Raw genomic sequence first — 20,151 nt, forward strand, 5'->3', positions numbered from 1 at the left:
TTAGCTTTAATCTCCTTCTTGTAACACAGTTAAATGTGGATTTATTGAGCTTTTTCTTTGAAATATTCTGTTTAAATAACGTTCTTCCCTAGTGTCCTTTTTTAAGACATTTGTTCTGTGATATATTTATTTTATTCAGCCAAGTTGTTTTTCATATTTTAGCTGCTGTAACACGGTCAATTTCCAGCTTTCAGGACCAATAAAGCTTTTATTTTATGTTCATTAAAGTAACTCAAATGCTTTCTACATATTTTAGGCTGCCGAGTTGTCAAACATCTCCTTGGCTGATATTTAACCAACTTCAGCATGTGACACTTGCTTTGTTATTTTTAAAGGTCCTTTTTGTAAATACCCTTTCCAAATTTCCACTAAAACTCTCACCATCGGGGGCATTACCAGTGAGTATGCAGAAAAAGCTTCTGTTCTTTTAACTTTTGATATTTCTTTTTAACTACTCCCATTTCCTCAAGAGCCTTCGCCTATTTTCCATATGTCTGTCTTATTAGTACCTTTACACATTTCACCAGTAAAACCCTAGAAATTTTGCTCCAACTGATTTGCATTCAGACATGTGTAAGTAAAAAAAAAAAAAAAAAAAAACCCCACCAACATTAGGTTTGGAAAACTGGATCTAAAACGCTGTACTTGTTAATAATAAGAACTAATCTGCAGAGGTGTGAACTAAAACATGCAAACTTGAGGTGCAGAGGTGAAACGTCTTCAAGCAACTCAAAGAAGTCCAGACGCTTTTCTTTCCAAGCTCCTTAGACTACGATGACCTGGATGAGTGAGAACCTTCACAGACATAAAGCATGCAAACCTTTCACAGAACAGTCTCACACTTCTCTGGAGCTCATCTCAGTTATTCTGAGGAACCATAAACTGAATTGCGTTTATTGCTCAGCTTTGTCTGTGGTGCTCCGCTGTCAGCCGTGATTGATTCGAACACACCCCCCCTCGCGTGCCCCGGGACCCTGTCCGGTCATAAGTCACCTCACAGGTATGATGTTCAGTCCTGCGCCGCCTCTCCGTGACCCTGGCGCGGAGATGATGTATAGTGTGTGGCCTCTTCCACAGCTATTTGTTTGCGGCGTATGGGAGCTCAAAGCTTTCGCACGCCTTGTGCACTACGTGATCCTATTGGACGAGCGGGGCAGTGGATATTGCAAATGATGATGGAGAGAGAGGGGGGGAGAGAGGGGAGGAGGTGGAGAGCTCCTGTCTTTCCAACGGCAGACACGCAGCGCTCCTTAAGACTCCAGATGCCTTTACAGAATACGCGCCGCTGTTTTCTGTGCGAGTTGCCTCTCCTGTCTTAAATCGATCGTTGTGTTATCGAAAACCAGAAGATTATGGGGATCGCGTATTATGCGGGAACACGTGGAAAGCTTATGAGACGAGCGGCTGCGCGCCCGTCCTCATTGTGATGGAGGAGCGCGGTGGTGCATCGCTGGGGATGAGTGAGAGGTGCGGAGGAGATAATCAACGAAGACACTGAGAGCTGTGCGTTTGGACAAGGTCATCGGAGCCCAGCCTTGGCAGGATTATGTCCATGTGGAGGCGGCAAGGGCGGACTTTTATGCTTCCTCTCCGGGGACGAGGTTGCCTGGGGTGTCCCCTGAAAACCAAGAGTTTCTCTCCTTGCGTTGGCTCACAGAGGCGGCGAAGAGCCCATCTATTGGTGGCTGAGCTGTATTTTTGACTATCTGCGTGTCTTGGAGATAAAAGTTTCCCCGCTCTGCTCGACGGGTGGGTGCTCTATTCTCCCACCGACTCTTCTATTGAACGCAGCTGAAGCCAGTTAAGGTGATTTAGTGGGTGCTGGTTAAAGGGGCAGCGGCGGCGGGTGGGTTGAATTCCACCAGAGAAACAGCAAGAAAAAAAAAAGAAAAGAAAAAAGACAAAATAAAGATTTATTTTTTAAAAAGCGGCGGCCAGCTGTGTTTCTGGACTACCACATCTGCCGTTGTTGTCGCCGCTGTCCATGGTGCTGAACTCGGGCTCCAGGAATGGTGGAGACGCTGAGTATCGCAGTGATCGGTGCTCCCGGAGTGGGGAAAACTTCTATAATCCGCCAGTTCATCTATAACGACTTCTCGGAGGTGTACACGCCGACCAGGACCAGATATGTGTACAGACCCTCCGTCATACTGAACGGGAACATGTACGAGCTGAAGATTTTGGACGTCCCGCCGATCTCCTCTTTTCCATCAAGCTCCAGTCAGGTATCACGTCTCTGTCTCGGGAACTTTATCAGAGGAGGATTTAGACAAGCTTAGAGAGGAGGGGGTCCATTCTCTGATTGAACCCGCTTCTCATTTATTTAATCACTGCTTAATCTTACAAGTGCCCGTCTGTTCACAGCCGCTAACATCCCTCAAAGGCAAAAACACCAATTTTATTTATTTCTCTTTCAGTATCAGATGTCCCTAGTCTACTAGTTGCTATGGAGACCTGGCTGACTTAAAGCCTAAGAGCTTCACTTTGGCGTTTTTAAACTCTCTTTGTCTCTGTCTTTCAGCCCGTTTATGAAGACAATATGCAAACTTGCAATATGCAAACTTGCATATTGTTATGTGTTAATCATAACATGTCTTCTACACACTTCTAAGAAACAGCAGTGCTGCTGCTGATATTTGTGTTGATTCTGCAGCATTGTGCTTCAGGCATGGCCACAGCACCTGGTTAAAACTCCCTTTTTAAAAATAGAGCAGACTGCCCTTTTATTCCTGACCACAGGTCAGATGCCACCCCTCATTAGATGGAGGCACATCTGGTCGCAGGATCATAGCAAGATGAAAAAGCACTGTGAATGCTGCGGCTTTGCAGTCACTTTTTTGGAGCAGATTTTTGGCTTTCTTTATTTCTTGACAAGAATTGGAGGTGCTTGAAACAGTCCTCGTGGCCATACTGAAAGCATTATTAGATCCTCTAACTTTTTTCACCCTCCCGCCTTACAGATCCTTTGTTAAACAGTCACAACCAAGGAGGAGACCCACAGAGGCTTCAAAACACCACAGACTTCTGAACCTCTGTTTTCAAAAACACAGCCAGTAAAAAATAAGAACAAAAAACCAGAACCAAGGATGTGGGAGAGCTGCTTCACCTGCTTCTTCAACTGTCTGAATCAGTCTAGGGGATAATCTTTTAAATCCTCTTTGTGTTATTATTCCGCTTACCTTGTGTGAATCAGACATATTAAGCATTGTTTTAGTTATTTTTTTACATGGAATAAGAAGTGCGTATTTTGGCCCTTGACACTTAGAGTGAAATCGCATTAAATCCTCTCTTTATTGGAAAGACATCAGCTCTCCGCTTTCCCTTCCCTCTTAGTGGCCAAATGTGGAGAGTAGGATCTGTTACAGCAGCTGAAATCCTTCCAATCTACACATGAGCATGTGAGAACTGCTTTAATATCGCCTTAAAAATGTGACTCTATCCCTCGAGACAAATGATCCCCTTGTTAAAGTCCTCTTTGTCATTTTTCCCAGCCCATTAAGTTGCTGAATATAATGCGTCCCTCTCTTCGTATGCATGTGTGCGGTGCTTGAAACGGCGCATCCCACTGCAAGTCTCTGCTGACGCGAGGCACGTGTTTGACTCTTGTCCACTGTGACCTCATTGGAAAGACCGAAATCTCCAAGGTCACCACAGCAAAGCCATTGATTTGCTGCTGCTGACTGTTTCTCTCCTTCCCTCCCTGTCGGTGTCACAGATAGGCCTCCCAAGAACAGCTGCGGTTATCTACCGCCGGCGAAAGTGCCACTGAGAAAATGAGATCAAGCCAAGCAGGAGACAACAAAAGCACAACGAGAAAGAGAGACCTCCCAAAGTGCTGGTTTTCTGTGCGCTCACAAAGCTGCGGCGTTAACACAGAAAACATCTGACAGGGCAGAGCAATCATCTTGTCGGAGTTATACAAAGCTTCCCTACTAGATTTAACATTTTATTGGAAGGTGTTAAGAGTTCTGCAGACTGCTTACGCTACAGATTCCTGCTGGGAAGGCACTGAGTTTCCTTTTTTCCAGCTAAAGTGCTTTGAACTCCCATTAAGCAATAAGCAGGAGCAGCTGCAGGAACAGGGGACGAGGTGCATCTGATGAGTTCAAGTGTCTCAAAGGTTGAGTCACATTTGAGGGGTTTCCTCCTCATTTGATTGTCTTTGGTTAAATATTTCATGCTAATGTCAGAGTGGTGGTGCAGGCTCTTTGTCGAAGGTATACCAGCAGAGAAATCCATTAGCTGAGTGTTGCCACAACATTTCCATCTGACAGATTTACGGTTACTCATTTGCTAAGGAACAACACCTGGAAGGCCCGCTGTGCTTTGTCTCGCTCGTTCTTGCTTCCTCTGGTGCTTCATCCTCTATTCACAGCGAGAGACACGGGGCATTTTCGAGTCACTGCCCTCATCTGCGTTTAACCCTGCGACCACAGAAATGTAACGTGGATCAGGGGCAGTTGGATGTAATGAGGGGTGAGTTGAGCCAGCACAAAGAATCCTGATTGAATTTTACTTGCTGAAGACAGCAAATTAAATAAAAGCACACTTCACTGTTAGAATACAGTCGGGGAATAAGAGAGGAAGAAAGGAGAGAGGGGAGGGAGAGAGCGGGAATTTGTTTTGGTCAATTAGAAAGTTTAATGGACACCGTTGAAGCCGGGGTGACCAAATGAGGTTTTATATTGTCCTATTAAAATTTGTGATGAATAAGCTGCAGAATAGAGTGAGTCAGTACGCCTCCGCGCTGATGTAGCCCGGCAATTTCTCATCAGTTCAGATTATTTTATAAGAACAGCAGTGGCGTTCTAGCAGGCGACTTGTGACCTCATTTCAACAACATACAGAGACATTAAAAAATCTTTTTTTAATGCTGGAAAGAGGCAAGATTTGTATCATTTTTCCCGTGAAGCTGGGTTGGTGTAATGATTTGTTTGCTTTGTGGCGTGTGTGTCTGTTTCTGAGAGTATTGCATTGAGAGAGCATCTGTCCTGGTGTGTCAATACGATGTGATGACAGATGGATTTAAGCGTGACGGAAGATTCAGCATGATTTTTTCTTGTTCTTTTCTTTTCACTTTCTCTTCTTTTCCCTTTTTGTTCTTGCCATAATGTATCTCCATGACTTCCTCCCACACAAAATGCTCCGTCTCCTGCTCTCTTTGGGCATTTTTCTCAGCTATCTCTGTCAATACTTTCATATATAACAGCGAGGAAACTATCGTATTTCACGCTTGCAGATGCAGCAAGAAAGATGTGTGCGTCTGTGAAGTGCACATATCGGTGAAGCGTTAAGTGCTGACAGGATCTGGAAGTGAAACTGAGCACAAATGTATAATAATCATAGTGGATCATTCATTTTGAATTGCATTTAATCTGTTTTTGCTGATATATACACAAATATCATTATACTATCTGCAAAGGCACAGTTTTTGTAGTTTTCCCTGTGCACACCTTCACAGTTGATTTTAAATGAAACATCCAGAGGTGATAGAAGTGCAGACTTTTAGCCTTAATTCAAAGGGTTTAACAAAAATGTTGCATTAACAGTTCAGCAGTTACGGTTTATACACAGTCCCTCATTTTCAGTGGCTCACAGTTAGTTCTACATTTGATTGACGAGCGGTTTCATGGCTGGGTGAGGCACGTTCACTTGTTATTTCATAATAAATGAAGCAGATAGAATATCTGAAGTGTTGAATTTGTATTTCGTAGCTTTTCACCGAAATTTTAAATATGAGTCTCAAATAGATGTCGGTGCAAGTGAAAGACATTGTCACTGAAACAGCAAAATTATCCTCTCAGAGAGAGAGCAAAACGCCAGGATCGGTTAAATCAGCAATCTTTTATGCCGTTAAAAAAGAATAAATGCTCAGAAAAAACACAGAGGATGATTGCAGAATTATTTCCATGGCTAAAGAAACAACTTTATAGCACCTAACAAAATTAAGGATACTCTTAAGGAGGTAGGAGTATTGTTATCGAGGACTACAATCAAGAAACACCTTCATGAATGGAAATACAGAGAATTTACAATAAGGTTCACACAGTTACACTGAGGAACAGGAAGGCCGGATTAGAGTTTGACAGAAAACATCTAGATGATAAAAGATGAAACCAAGATTAACCTGTACTAACATAATAGAAGAAAAAAGGTCTTGAGGTCTTGTGACCAAGGCCTGCTGGCTGTCCAGCATACAAGGTTAAAAACTAAAGGTGACAGAGCGTTTGTATCTGTGGCTCCCAGACTCTGGAACTCTCTGCCATTGAGTTTGAGATCTGTGGACTCAGTCATTTCTTTTAAGAAGCAGTTAAAGACTTATCTTTTTAAAATTGGTTTTGGTTGACATTGGATGATGTATATTTTGAGCCTCTGTGAAGCACTTTGTGATTTAATCTGAAAAGGTGCTATATAAATAAAATGTAACTTTACTTACTAATAGAAGACAAAAGTATTGAGCATTAGAGAAAAGGTCATGATCCAAAGAATACCACGTAGAAACATATGCCTGGCAGGGGAACCAGGACACTTTGTTGGTGATGTGATTGCTGAGTGAAGCTGCAGGATTGACTGTGAAGTGTACGGGGCTACACTCTCTGCTCAGATTCAGACAGATGCTACAAAACCCATCGGGCAGAGTTTCACAGCACAAACGGAAAATGACCCAAAGCAAACTGTAAAAGCAACCGAGAGTTTGTCAAAGCAAAGAAATGAGATATCCTTGAATGGCAAGTCTTCGCCTGATCTCAATAGTGCAGCTTTTCAGGTATTAAATACAAAACTCAGAGCAGAGATACTCACACACAAGCAGCAGCCAAAGGCAGCTGTAAAAAAGGCCCTGCATCTCAAGCAAAGAAAGACAGCATTACCTGATGTCTATGGGTTCCAGACTTCAGGCTGCAAAGAATTAAACAAGCTGGCAACCCTTGTATTTGCACTTATATAAGAATAAAATTAAATCCATTATGGTTGTGTACAGTAGTGTAAAACTGTGCCCAACAAAATATGGACCAGACAAGCCTTGTAGAGATGACTCTAACAAGCGTGATCAGCAAAACACACCCTCATCCTCAGTGCTAATTACTGCCAAGTCAAATCTGAATAAAATTCTGACATTTCACTCAACAAAGCTGAAGCAAAGATTCCTTGAATGGGCTCTTAGTACAGTTAGATTTAATTAATTGTTAAGTACTCGCAAGCCATGTTATTTGTTCTAGATCAGTGATTTGAATTAGAAGTAGCCTAGCATGCTAGACAGCTAGCTAACAACCAGTTGGCATTTCCCCCTCTCATTCAACTATTCCCTTAAAAATGCAAAGTTCAAGTGGTAATAACAACACAGTTGGTGAGTTATATTAAAAATCACCTCTGGTGCACTTATTATGAACCTGTACTAATGTAGCACTTTTTCGCTCAAAGCGCTTTCTTACTACAAGCCTCATTCATGCAAGTGCAATGAGAGCTAGTTAAACATTCACACTAGGGGTGGTGGTGTTTGTAGCTCTGGAAGATTTGGAAAGGTTGGTGACTCCATACCTGGCTGCATGCCTAAGAATCATTGGGCAAGTAGCTGGAGCTGAGTTGCTCTCCGATGCGTGAGGAAATCCAACCACTGACCTCTTGATTAGTAGATAACCTGCTCCACCTCCTGAGACACAGTCACCCCAAAGGATGTGAAACATCAGCTACTGAGACTGTAAACCATTTTATTTAAAATTGTATTCATATTTCCATTGTACAGTTAGGCCTTTAAATTGTGAGTCTAAGCAGATTAACTTGCTTCTCGAGGCCGCCTCAGTGGGCCTTCGAGTAACTGCACTTCAAGGTGCACTTCAACTGGTTTCATTTTTCAGCCATGGAGGTTGTGCCTCGGGTCAGACCCAGCAATTGGTCTTGATGTTAAGCTTCCAGCTCCTGGCTTTATCTTATTAGTATTTAACAAAGTAGGCAATCTTCTCATCTAACTCTCTGGCAGCATGCAAGGATATCTGCAAGGATATCTGTAAGGACAAGAAAGACATAGAGCAACGTTACATATCTCTCAGTTTCCCAATCCAGTCTAATTCTTGAGAATATCCATTTTTGACCCCTCGCCAGCATCAGCCAGAGTCTCCTTGTCACCTGAACACTGGAGACTTACAACAAAGGGCAATAAATGGTTTTGCTGGTCCAGGTCATTACTTTGAAAAGGGGACTTCCATCCCTAAGGGATGTAATGGATTTTAATTCCAACTCAACCAGCGTGACCTGTGTTTGACATATCTGTAATAGCTCAGCATTGGCCCCAGCCAGGTTACACCGGCCGCCCTCCTGCACTGGATGGAGTATTGATCCATCGCAACCACTCATTACGTTCAAGCTGCCTCCACTAATATCGGAGTCATGGCGGCTTTGCCATAGCCTGCTGAAAACTGACCACGGCCCTGCAGTTGTCAGGGAAACACGCTCTGTTTGGGTCTTGAGGAGCAAAGGACGAGCTGCTCTTTTTCCACGCTGTGGTAAGGCGACCGACTGGAGGACACAGACAGTGGCACCACACTTCACAGTCACGCTCCCGCAAGCACATTCTCACATCCCGGCGAGCACACACAAATAAACATGCCCACACATGCCGTTTGCATTCATTTGGTTACCGCGTATCAGTGCGCTGCCTTTTCTTTACTGCTCTGTTTTGGCCTGGGCCTCGTGTTTGGGGTTTGGAGAAGTAGTATTGCTGCTTCTGTGCCGGCTCCTCCTCCACATTTAAAAACAGGACTTGGACGACAAAGAGATACGAGATGAAAACACAAGCTGCTATTTTTAGCCCCGCGGGATGTGAGGCTGCAACCACAAGCCACCGTGCTCGCCTTGCGTCGTCAGCTGCCTCAGTTATCATGAGCTGTGATGACAGCGAACATCTCTGGTTTGTTCGGGAAACACAACAAATCTTGCACTGGAGCTGTACTGGACACTTTAGGATAGACTCCAGTAAGAAAATGAATTGATGGAAGAAATTAGAAATCATAAAGAAAAAAAAACCACTCTTGCTGAAAACACTGTGAAAGACCAGAGAAAACTGCACTTTACACCAGTTTTCACAACACATCGTCCCACTTACGCTTTTTACTTTTGATGGCAGTGATCTTATTGCCATCTCTGCGCCTGATTGGCTTCATTATCTTCCTGCTGATCTGTGAGGCTGTTTCTGCTCCTTGACACAAACACCCCCTCCAAAATGAATAGAGGCAAAGCGTCCCTCACTGCGTTTTATCATTACAAGTTAGGCTGATCCTCGCCTGTTCCCTCAGCCTCACCTGTCACAAATTATCAGTTCATCTTCATTGTACAGATTAGCTGTACAGCATGTTTAATTTGGATGCAAATCCCCCCCCCAAACCTTGACAGCAGTGTAATTAATTTTTTTTCTATTCACGTTTCTATTTTAGGTTACACAAGCTGTGTAAGTGCTGGAAAAAGTGTAGAGTAAACACCACATGGAACAAATGACTTAACGCTGTACAAAATACTGTAGCAAATCCATCAACATTGCACTGCTCCACTACGGGGTCACATTAGATTGCATGCTAATTATAAGCATGCAAATTAAAATGGGGCCTGACAATCAGCACTTTGATATGTGAGCTTTCAAAGCAATATGGGCACAACAAGCACGGCTCCAAAGCAGCCAAATCATCATCAGAGCCCCGAGGTTCAGGTGCGTCAGTCAAAAAGCATCAAATACATCAGAACGGAATTTCACTGAAAATCATTGAAGCATAACATAATAAACAGCTTCAGGAGAGGCAGTGATCACATGGGGAAATTGATTTGTATGTAAATTCTTTTAAAAATGTGTTCACAGGGATTTAAAAAAACTGTTTTAAAAAAGAGCTCAGGAGGAGCAAATCGAACAGCAGCCACTGTGTGAAGTAAATCTACACTGAGTCTGTGGAAATGTTCCAAGGTTAAATCAGTGATCTTAACAACATAATATAAACTCACTGGCCATTTCATTAGGTATACCTTTTCAAGCGCTCTCAAATCTCTATCGGCCAATCACATGGAAGTGTGTCTATGCATGAAAACATGTTCAAACCGAGCGTCGGATGGGGAAGAAAGGTGATTGAAGTGACTTTGAATGTGGCATGGTTGTTGCTGTCAGGGTAGTCTGAGTATCTCAGAAAATGCTGATCTACTGGGATCTCTGGGGTTTACAGAGAATGGTCAAAAAAGAGAAACTACCCAATAAGCTGCAGGTCTCTGGGTGAAAATCTCTTGTCGATGCCAGAGGTCAGAGCAGGTCAGATGCAGTGAAGAGTGAAAAGTGGGTTAGAAAAGTAAACTGTGTAGTAAAAGATCCAGAGGACTGAATGACAGTAAAGGTTGCACGATCTGATATCGTCGTGTTGGTGTTGTTCCCAGATCAACATAGTAAATGTTGTTCCAGGATCAACATTGCAAGTGACCAATCAGAATGTTGTGGCGTCATACCTTTGCGACTTCAGGAAAAAACGCCGTAAAACAAAAAACTGTACTTAAGCTGCGAGAAACCGCCTCTGTCCGCCGATCAACGGACCCAGACCCTGACCCTAACCCTTTAATAAACGCTAAGCAGAATTGATATTGTCCTTGCAACATTGGAATTTCATAAATGCACGAATGGCTTGGCGCGCCAAAGAATAACGTCACAACAATGTGATTGGTCACTTGCAACGACACCAACACGACGATATCAGATCATCCGTAAAGGTTTGACTTTTGCCACATTTCTGAGGTGAAGGAAACAAGGTTGGATGAGCTTAGAGTTTTAAAATTCAGTTGTTGTTCAAAGATGACACCAATAATCCAAATAGCCGGAAGCTGATATCATTGCACTACCTGATGACACTTTTGAGCTTTGGGAAATATGCCGGTACTTTCCAAGCATGAGACAAGTCCAACTTCCTGAAAATCTTTGCTGGTGAATGTGCCAAAACTGATTTCTGATGTTTATATTCATTTTCCCAAATGTATATCTTTGCTTATATTGGTAAATAGACTTTAGTCAACAGAATTTATTAAAGGATTATATATAAAATTATCTTTATGACATTATTTTACCAACTTCATATCACTCTTTAAAAGTTATATATTTTTAACATCAATGACACTTTTTAGCTGGATAAATAAAGGATATATAAAACTCACTTTCTACCTTGTGACAGGAAGGTTATTTGTGGCTCAGAATGATTTGATGACATTGGTTTGACATGTGCTTCACAGATTATAGGCCGACAAGTCATTTACAACAGCTTAAATGTGGGTGACCATCTTTTGGCACAACACCAGAAACTTCAAAGTGATCACAAGAAAAGAGGTCTTGGGCCACACAAGCCCCTTTTAAGATCACAACCTGTGCCGCTTTTCATTTCATTTAAAGGAATATAATAAACCTGAATGTAATGTGTTGACCGGTGAGCTCCAAATGTGGCAGAAAACAGATTTGGGTTTTTATACAGAGCCCAGCTTTCCACGCTTCCAGCATTCATGTTAAGCCAAACTAAGCAGTTTCTAGTTCCAGCTTCATAGTCATTATTAGTCATTCTCATCCCCAGCTACTAAACTGTATTTCCCCAGATGTTAGACTACATTTGAAAGATCCTCATCACACCGTTGTCTAAAGTGCAATGCCGTTTGTGCATTACAGCAGTCTGCATCTAATAAGAACAACCCTGTTTATTGCAAAGTTAATTTCCAATGTTTGTCTGTTAAATTATATTAAATTGGATTGAATTATGTTTCACTGGACTGAACTGAGGCGGTCTCACAGAGTCTAGGCCCTTCATTAGCAGTGTGTGGGAACACCAGAGGTTATGTCTGCTCATCCCTTGATCTGCTGTTGCCTTTTTCATCTTTTCAACATTCTCCCAGGCCTGCGTTTGTGTTCTCATTTCCTTCCCTCAGTATATCTTTTTCCCCCAGCCCCTGAACTTCCTCTATTTGCCTCTCCCTCTTTTATCAGATCAAATGTTTATACATTAATTTCATGCTGTTACAGGCAGCAGGTCGGCAGTGGTGAGCCCAGTGATACACATTTGGATAGAAGGATGGTTCCTCACGTTTCTATTAAAACGAATGGCCCTCAGTAAGGTGCAAATAGACCCACGTGCACTGTGTGCTTTGATTACATTTTGAATTATGCTTTGAAAACCATTAGCATGAACAAAATGTTGCTTTTTTGCCACATCAGAGCACCGCGTTCCCTTTTTTCCTCTCCTGACAGAAGGTTGTGCGTTTTCTTTCCCCCAGCCTCCGTCTTTGTCCTTGAACAGTGTGCAGTGTTTTACTGCGGGGTCATCGTGTTTTATGACTTTGTTCAAAGCTGTAAGATTCCCAGAACCATGTCTACTCGAGGAATTCATACACTGCACTTTGTAACTGCAAAGGGAAGCAAACTGTGACAGAGCAAAGTTCTGTTACATAAAGAGGGGAAAAAAATTAACCGAGGCTGATGGGATTATCGTTAGTCTTTTAATCTGTCATGAATCAAAGTATTGGATTGAAATTTCTCTTTGATGATGACGCTGGTGGCAAAGTCATCAGTTTGTCCTGAAGGGGAAATTAATGTCCGCACCCAATTTCACAAGAACGTATTCATGAGCCGATGAGCCATTTCACTCAGAACCACAAATAACCTCATTGTGGCATTTGAGGAAATGTCAGACTTTGACAAAGCCATTAGGACACACTACCTGGGAACCTTACACATCTGCAAAGTCTTCCATCTAATACGTCAGCATACCCAAGAGACCATGTCAGTTCTTAAGCTTGACTAAAACGGGTCTTGGACGTACTCATATGTTTGCATATTTATGTGTTTCTCTACATATCTGTCCTTTCAGGAATGGCTGGATTTGCGCTGCAGAGGTGTTCGTAATGCCAACGCATACATCCTGGTGTATGACATCTGCTGCGTGGAGAGCTTTGAATACGTCAAAATGATCCGACAGCAGATAGTAGAGAACAGGTATGGTCACAAACACTCTCTGCTGACAACGCAGATGTTCAACATACCGTCCAAAAGCTTCAAACCAGGACTGTCAAACTCATTGGACATCATGCATCACATACATACAGCCTGCTTTGATCTTAAGTGGGCCAGACCAGTGAAACTACATGATAAATATATGAAATTACAGAAAAATGTTTAGTGGTAGTTAATTTACCAGACACTCCTTCGATTTTTTTATTTTAAAATATTAAAGTTTTGTGTTATTTTAAAATATTAAGCTTTTGTTAATTTACAAAACAGAGATTTTCCTGTAAATTAAGCATTTATCTATTGGGGGGGAGGAGGGGGGTATTTTTTTCCATTGGAAATTCTTCGTCCTGGGCCTTGTGTTTGACACCCGTGCTTTAAACCCTATATTTAATTGAAAACTGAACCACAATGACGCTGTCAAGACTCACAGGCATTACTGTTTTCTAATTTAAAAAAAAATTAGAAACAGGTCAGTAACATAAAAGAGCATCCCACAGAGGCTGAGCCTTTCAGAACTGAGAATTAAGAGGACGGTGGGTTTACCACCCTTTTTTTTAAAACAAATAAATGCATAAGAATAATGTTTAGAACATAAAAATTACAACACGTTTGGGGGATTTTATCATCAAAGTACAAAATACCAAAAAATAAAGGCCCAGCATGTGAAAATGTGGAAAAGAAAGTTTTAGCTTGTAGAGCCACCTTTAGCAGCAATAACGTAAAGTAATAGTTTTCTGTGGGATTTTTATACAGAGCCCAGCAGGCTCTCACTTTGACTTTTTTTTTTACTTTAGCTCCACTCTTCTTTACAACTTTGCTTCAGTTCATTGAGGTTTGTTAGCATTAGCTCTGTCAAGAGTCCACCACAGCAGTTCAAGCAGGTTGAGGTCTACGCTTTGCCTGGAACATTGCAGAACTTTGTTTCTGTTCTTTTTCAGACATTCTGTTGTAAATTTGCTGCTTTGCTTGGGATCGTTGTCCTGTTGCATGGCCCAATTCCCAATTAGCTGTTGGAAGACGGCATCTAGAATACTTTTCTACTGAATACTGAGTCATTGATTGCAAGGTAAAACAAGCCCAAGGTGACACTTGACGGTTGTACTAACTAGAATTTGTCAAGGTTTCCCTGAGCATTGCACAGTCTGACCTTGGAGTGAAATTGGTCGGACATACACTCCTGGAAAGACTGTGACATTGTCTTAACAAACAGCTACATTTGACTAGCAGCACCTGGCTGTTTCTTACCATCTTATTTCCAGTGGAAGCAGTAATGATGTTTAGTTTTTCACAGAAATTCTAGTGTAGTCGAGTCATGCATAGGATTGGACTATTCAGATTGTTATCAGTGCACAGCTTAAAAAGCCAACATCCATACTGTAATCGTATAGAAGATCATTAGTGCACATGCCATAAGTAACTTACACCTTTGAAGGCTCCGTATGCACGTTTTGGAGCAACGTGTGCTGCCATCCAGAGGGGTGTTTCTCAGGAAAGGCCTTGTTTATTTCTTAAAGAGTGCGAAACCAAATTCCACTTGTATTACGGCAACATGGCTGCATAGAAAGATAGAGGCAACAAAGTATTAAACATGTCTCAACCTTTTAAAAAATATGTTGCTGAAATCAAATTCAATAAAAAAAATTATTTCAACAATTCATGTGTTGTTTTTGTGCTGTTTTCATTTGAATATAAGTTTGAATGATTTGCGTTTCATTTTTAACTAAATGTAATACAACAATCCTGCTTTTTTTTGTTAAACCGCTGACACACAGCTTGTTATCCTTCACTGATGATTTGTAATGAAATCATCCCGTCACCCGTCTGAAGACAGCACACAATTTCACAGCCTGTCACAAAGCTGTACAATTACATGATGGTGACAGTGATTTTTAGGCTTCTTGTGGTGGTATCTTTCAATTTAGCGTGCGCGCTCGTCATGATGACAGTTCACTGTCTGATGACATTTGATTCTTGTGTGATGCCTAAACCCACACTAGTAATTTAAAGGCTATTCTTGGGACAGTCGTACATTTAGTGTACAGAAGGCCCACAGATAACATACAGTAAATGCTTCCTGGATTTGCTTTGCACCTGCTGCATATGGGGCCAGAAATCCCTCGCTCTCCAGTCGTCAGCTGCATGCATATATTTACATATAGAAAGGTGCATTGGGTGGCTTCATTTGTTTGCCATGTTGTACAACACCAAACTGCCTCTCCACAGTTGATGCCCACTTTCTCGCAGCTCTGAACGTGTAACCACGAATGTTTATGATCTAAGACAGAAACCTATTATCCCCAGCAACTATGGAAGAAATGGTGAATGTGAGAGGAATAGGCAATAGGGGGAAAATGTGCAATCATGGAGAGTCTAACATCAGACTGGAGAAGGAAAGGAAAGGAAGGGGAGGAGAAGGGGGCAGATACTGTAAGAGGAATCATCAATAATCGAGCTTTGGAGGAGTTTTTTTTACTCTGTGTGTCAGCTGTCGAAAAAAAAAAGTCTATTGTTGAAATGTTCCTCAGAAATCTTTTATTATTCTGGTTCCCACTAGCGAGGAGCCTACCTTCAGTTCAGTGAGGCTTGTGACAGTGTTGTCCTTCCATCATTCCTACCCCCCCCCCCCCCCCCCCCCCCCGTGCCCCCCCCATTCTCATGAAGGGATGCACGCACACCGCCTCCCACATTCAGTACACCTCATTGTGCACAAGTAGTCAAGCCCGAGCAGATATGCAAGGAGATATTTTTAAGGCTGTTATGTGAGCACAACCTGTGAAAAGGAGAAAAGTGAGATGATTGCTGCCGTGTGGTTGTTCAGCTCCCAAGTTTTGAGAACTTCGCCTCGGGGCTTGAAAATTGCACCGCTCATCTCTCTCAGGCTGCATCGCCTTCTCTTCGGCGAGCCATTTTATCCATCTGTCGAGGCAGACGTGCAAATATGCAAAAGTATGCAAAAGTCTTTGTCATACAAAATAAGCCATCATTCGTTCTGAGAGAAAGAGCTAAGTTGTCTTTTCTAGATGTTCTGAGTTCAACATCGGTTGTTACAGCTTTTCCTAAATAGTTTATATTCTAAGGCTTTTTAAAATTATTATTACAAATCATTAACCCAATGACCTTGCCTCCTAAATAAGCAGCAAAATGAATATTATTGTTATCATCAACACTTCATTTTACTCTAAACTCCTGCAGCTTAATTTCCCACACTGCTGCACTAAACTTCTTTTCATTTAAACACTTCTAAACCATCACTAATCACGGTTAATTGTGGTCGACTTGAAGAGGTGCTGTATGTTTTTCATTAGTGCTGCAGGACTAATCTTTATATTTGCAGGTCTTACTTTTAATAATCTGCACGTCCTCTACAGAGAAGAAAACTGTCAGTATGACGAGAGGGGCGCCTAGGTTGTTAGTGTAACATATTGGGGGTATTTATATATTAGAGTAGTTTTGTAATATATTTTATTATTTATTATTGGTACTTTAACTTGTTCGTTACTGCCTTCGCGCAACTGTGACCACATAAATTCCATTGGGATTAATAAAGTATTCTGATTTTGCTTCTGAGTTAGAATTTTATAACACATCCCTCTGGCTTGCCGTACATTTTCCCACTCAATAATGCTGTAAAGCCCTCACTGCAGCATGCGGTGGGAGGCCCCTTGAGCCTGTGAGTTTTAATCCTCCAGTCCACCCCCACACACCTCAGAAGGAAGGGAAAACTATGCAGAGACAACAGCTGTGACAAACACCAACACGATGGCTTTGCTGGGTTTAAAAAAATAAAAATAAATAACACAACCTTCTTTTCTCATGCTCCTGCAGGGAAGGTAGCAGCAGCGAGGTGCCAATCCTGGTGGTGGGTAACAAGAGAGATCTGCAGCGTCAGCGCTTCATGCCTCGCAGGGCCGTGTCGGTTCTGGTGAAGAAGACATGGAAGTGCGGTTATGTGGAGTGCTCTGCCAAGTTTAACTGGCACATAGTCCTGCTCTTCAAGGAGCTGCTGGGGATTGCTGTGGCACGGGGGATGCGCCAGAACCACACCTCCATTCGTTTGCAGGGGGCGCTACAGAGGAATCGCTGCACCATCATGTGACCCTCAGAGCTCCCTCCACCCCTGCCAACTCAGGAGTGGAGCGGCAGCAGAGAGAAGGACTTTCTATCAAAATGGCTGGGAAAAATAACCCCGTGGCCTCCTGCTTTACTGAGCTGATTTTTCTTAATGAGGTTTATTAGATTCGTGCGCTGTAAAAGACACTCAAATTACACACATGGTCATCCAACCACTTCCTAGTCAACTGTGTAGAAACAAGGAAGGAAATGGGAAAAAGAAAGCAGGTGACAAACAATACAAAAAGCATAGCACAGATATGTTTCTCACATCACAGGTCAACATTTCAGGCTGCGCTTCCCAATATGAAAGGTCTGTCGCTGGGCCTGACAGGGCAGAAGCTGTGTTTGTGAGAGTCAAAGCGGACAGGCAGCAATATCATCCAGTCTTCCTTTTGAATTTGCCACACTCTGTAAGGTCAAAAGCAGAAGCTCACATCTAACATCACTGGATTTATTGGGATTTGTGCATGAGACCGACAGGCAAAAAGATGGAAACGATAAAAAGTGAGAGCGCTCATTTTCTGCGCCAGTTATCTCAAAAAGTACATAGATAGATATGGTTAGGTGGTGTTTAATTTTAGATTCTGAGAAGTAGCCTGCATTTTTGTTCTCTGCCCCATCCTCTATTAGAATCTTGGCCGACAGTAAAAGCTGCTTGTTCACAGAAAGGCTGTTTTAAGGTTGTCTTGCAGCAGAAAATGCTGCAGTCCCTTATCATGTACTGTAGGACTTTAATCTGCTCCCTCCCCTCACCCAGCAGGAGGCTCCGGAGCCTGAAACAAGAACCTGTGTGTGGAGTGCGTGTGTGTGTGTGTGTGTGTGTGTGTGTGTGTGAGAGAGAGAGAGAGAGAAAGAGATGGAGAGAGGGAGAGGCAGGTTTATAGTTGACATTCAGGCAAGCAAAGGACAGACGCGGCAAGATAACAGACAGATGTTGAAGCACTGGATTAGAAAGGAGCAATAAACACACACGGGGATGTCCAGACTGACTATATGTGCCACATTATTATATTAAAAATGCCTCGCTACACACAGTCAATGTAATCCACTTGCGCTCCAGCAGAAATACACACGCAGAACTCGGTGGCTTCCATATCAATATGTGAATACTATCTAATTGGTCATATCGTGAAATTAACAGCAACTCTTTTCATTTCATTAGGCCGAGGTATGTGAATATGCCAGCACTGAAAGCAAGCAGATCTATTGTATATACACGACTGATTCATAGACTAATTGAGTTGCATGCTTTTGTTGGTAGAGCCAACGGTTCAGGGTTTAATTGCACTGATGTGAAAATGTGATACTGTGTTTAATTTTTGTAATACATGGTTTTTTGACGCTGTAATGAGCAACTGAGTGGAGTGAATGTGGTCGTTTTTCACCGGCATGTGAGAGCACAAGCTCACGATACTCTACCAAGGTGTATTGTTGAACCCTTCAGTCGGGCCAAATGTCTGTGTTAGATTTTTTGTTTGTTTGTTTGTTTTTCTAGTTGGAAAAAAAAGAGAAATATGTAGCAGAGATAAACTAGAAAGCAACTGCGTGTAGCATGAGTTCTCATCATTTCGTTTGTGTGCATTTTCAAATAAAAAGGGCTACTGTTTTTTATCACATACATCACTTGTGTTGTGTTATTTTTACAGTGTCAGTACTGTAAGTAATTTTGTTTGGCTTTTGGTTGCTTTTTGTTTTGTTTGTTCTTTCTGACACATGATTATTAAAAGCATTTGAGAACAACAACCTTGCTCTGGTCCCTTTTTTTTCTCCTTTTTTTTTTTTTTTTTTCCTTTTGTGTCCCGTTTGGAACTTTAGCCATCAGAATTGTTGTCTTGAGGCCAAGAAAGATGCCAAGCGGATTTATTTTACCAAGTGGATCATCATGGCCTTGCCATATTGGTCCATTTGATTGACCTTTATTATAATTATGAATTTATTTTATTTTCAGTTGCTACAAACGGGACAGACATGACTGGGGGATAGGACAGGGAGAAAGAATGAAAGAAAGAGAGGGAGAGAAAGAAAACCAAAGGGGAGAAGAGACGGTGAGAAGGGGGAGAAGAAAGAAAGAAAAACAAACAAAAAAAACAAAACACCTGGAAAAAAACAGAAGAGAAAGCAAACAACAAAGAGCAACATAATAAAAAAAACGGCACCATCACAATAAACTAGCTAGCAGTAGATATCAGTAGATACTAAATAATAAACGATATTGTGCAGCACGCAAGATAGACAGCGTACAATGTGCTTTGAGGCAGCAGCCAAGAAAGCTGTAGTCCGCGTCTGTGAATACCCGTGTGTACACCTGTGTGCATACCTGTGTGGATCAGCATGCTTGCATTCCAAAGGCTTCTCCATGTAACGATCTGCTAGGGAGTGTGGGGGGCCACAGCCCCGTCCTCCAAGGTATGAAGCAGGTATGGAGGAGATCAAAAATCCAGACATCCAGAGGCCCCCAGAACACAAGAGACCAAGGAAGACCAACAGAGGGGCAGCCGCGCCACTGTCCCAGTAAGAGCTGAGGAGAGTCCCAGATGAGGGCTCACTCAGCAGCCGCGGAGCAGAAGCCAGGGGGAGTTGCAGTGACGCGCCCGTGAGCTCCGCCGGCAGCCAGCCGTGCCTGAGTGACCGAGCCCCAGGCCGAGAGGCCGGGGGCACCCCACCTCCGAAGTGGCCCGAGCGAGCCCCAGGCTCCAGGCCCCGATAAGCGGCCGCCAAGGAGTGAGCCGGTGTGTACCCGGACGCCCACCCCCAGACACAAAGAACCACCAACGCACCGACACCTGAGGGAGTCCGCCACTGGCAGGGGAAGTGGTGGGTGGAGATAGGCCTCCAAACCTTGGAGGGCCTGAGATGTCCCCAGAGAGGTGGCGTCTGATACCCAACCTGACATATAGACACAGACAGGCACACACAGACACAAACATCCATTCCCACCCTCATGCTCTCATATGCACTTACCCCACACTCAACCAACATGGAGACAGACATAAAGAGACGCTGTACACACGATCACACTCCCCAAGCGTACTCTACGA

At 42.8% G+C, this 20,151-nt stretch overlaps 1 protein-coding gene across 2 annotated transcripts; it reads left to right on the forward strand.

Annotated features, from left to right (window-relative positions):
* The first annotated feature begins 2,009 nt into the window (after window positions 1-2,009).
* On the forward strand, window positions 2,010-17,096 carry rasl10a (RAS-like, family 10, member A). Of its 2 annotated transcripts, none has more exons than XM_085368273.1 (3): window positions 2,010-2,225; window positions 12,861-12,990; window positions 16,831-17,096. In XM_085368273.1, exons 1-3 carry the CDS (start codon window positions 2,010-2,012, stop codon window positions 17,094-17,096), a joined length of 612 nt encoding a protein of 203 aa, XP_085224399.1. The 2 variants fall into 2 exon arrangements, with proteins under 2 accessions (XP_085224399.1, XP_085224397.1); XM_085368271.1 differs by having other exon boundaries at window positions 12,861-12,985; window positions 16,826-17,096.
* The last annotated feature ends 3,055 nt before the right edge of the window (window positions 17,097-20,151 follow it).

The sequence above is a fragment of the Diplotaxodon limnothrissa genome, linkage group LG12 (assembly GCF_057381915.1).
Source record: "Diplotaxodon limnothrissa isolate DT_005_m linkage group LG12, D_limnothrissa_male_GT1.1, whole genome shotgun sequence".
NCBI lineage: Eukaryota > Metazoa > Chordata > Actinopteri > Cichliformes > Cichlidae > Diplotaxodon > Diplotaxodon limnothrissa.

Bases quoted from the DNA above. Each gene is read 5' to 3' on its own strand.
- rasl10a (XM_085368273.1), top strand. From the start codon at position 2,010: ATGGTGGAGACGCTGAGTATCGCAGTGATCGGTGCTCCCGGAGTGGGG. The intron at 2,226-12,860 runs GTATCACGTCTC...CTGTCCTTTCAG, and splicing joins TTCCATCAAGCTCCAGTCAG to GAATGGCTGGATTTGCGCTG. The intron at 12,991-16,830 runs GTCACAAACACT...CCTGCAGGGAAG, and splicing joins GATAGTAGAGAACAGGTATG to GTAGCAGCAGCGAGGTGCCA.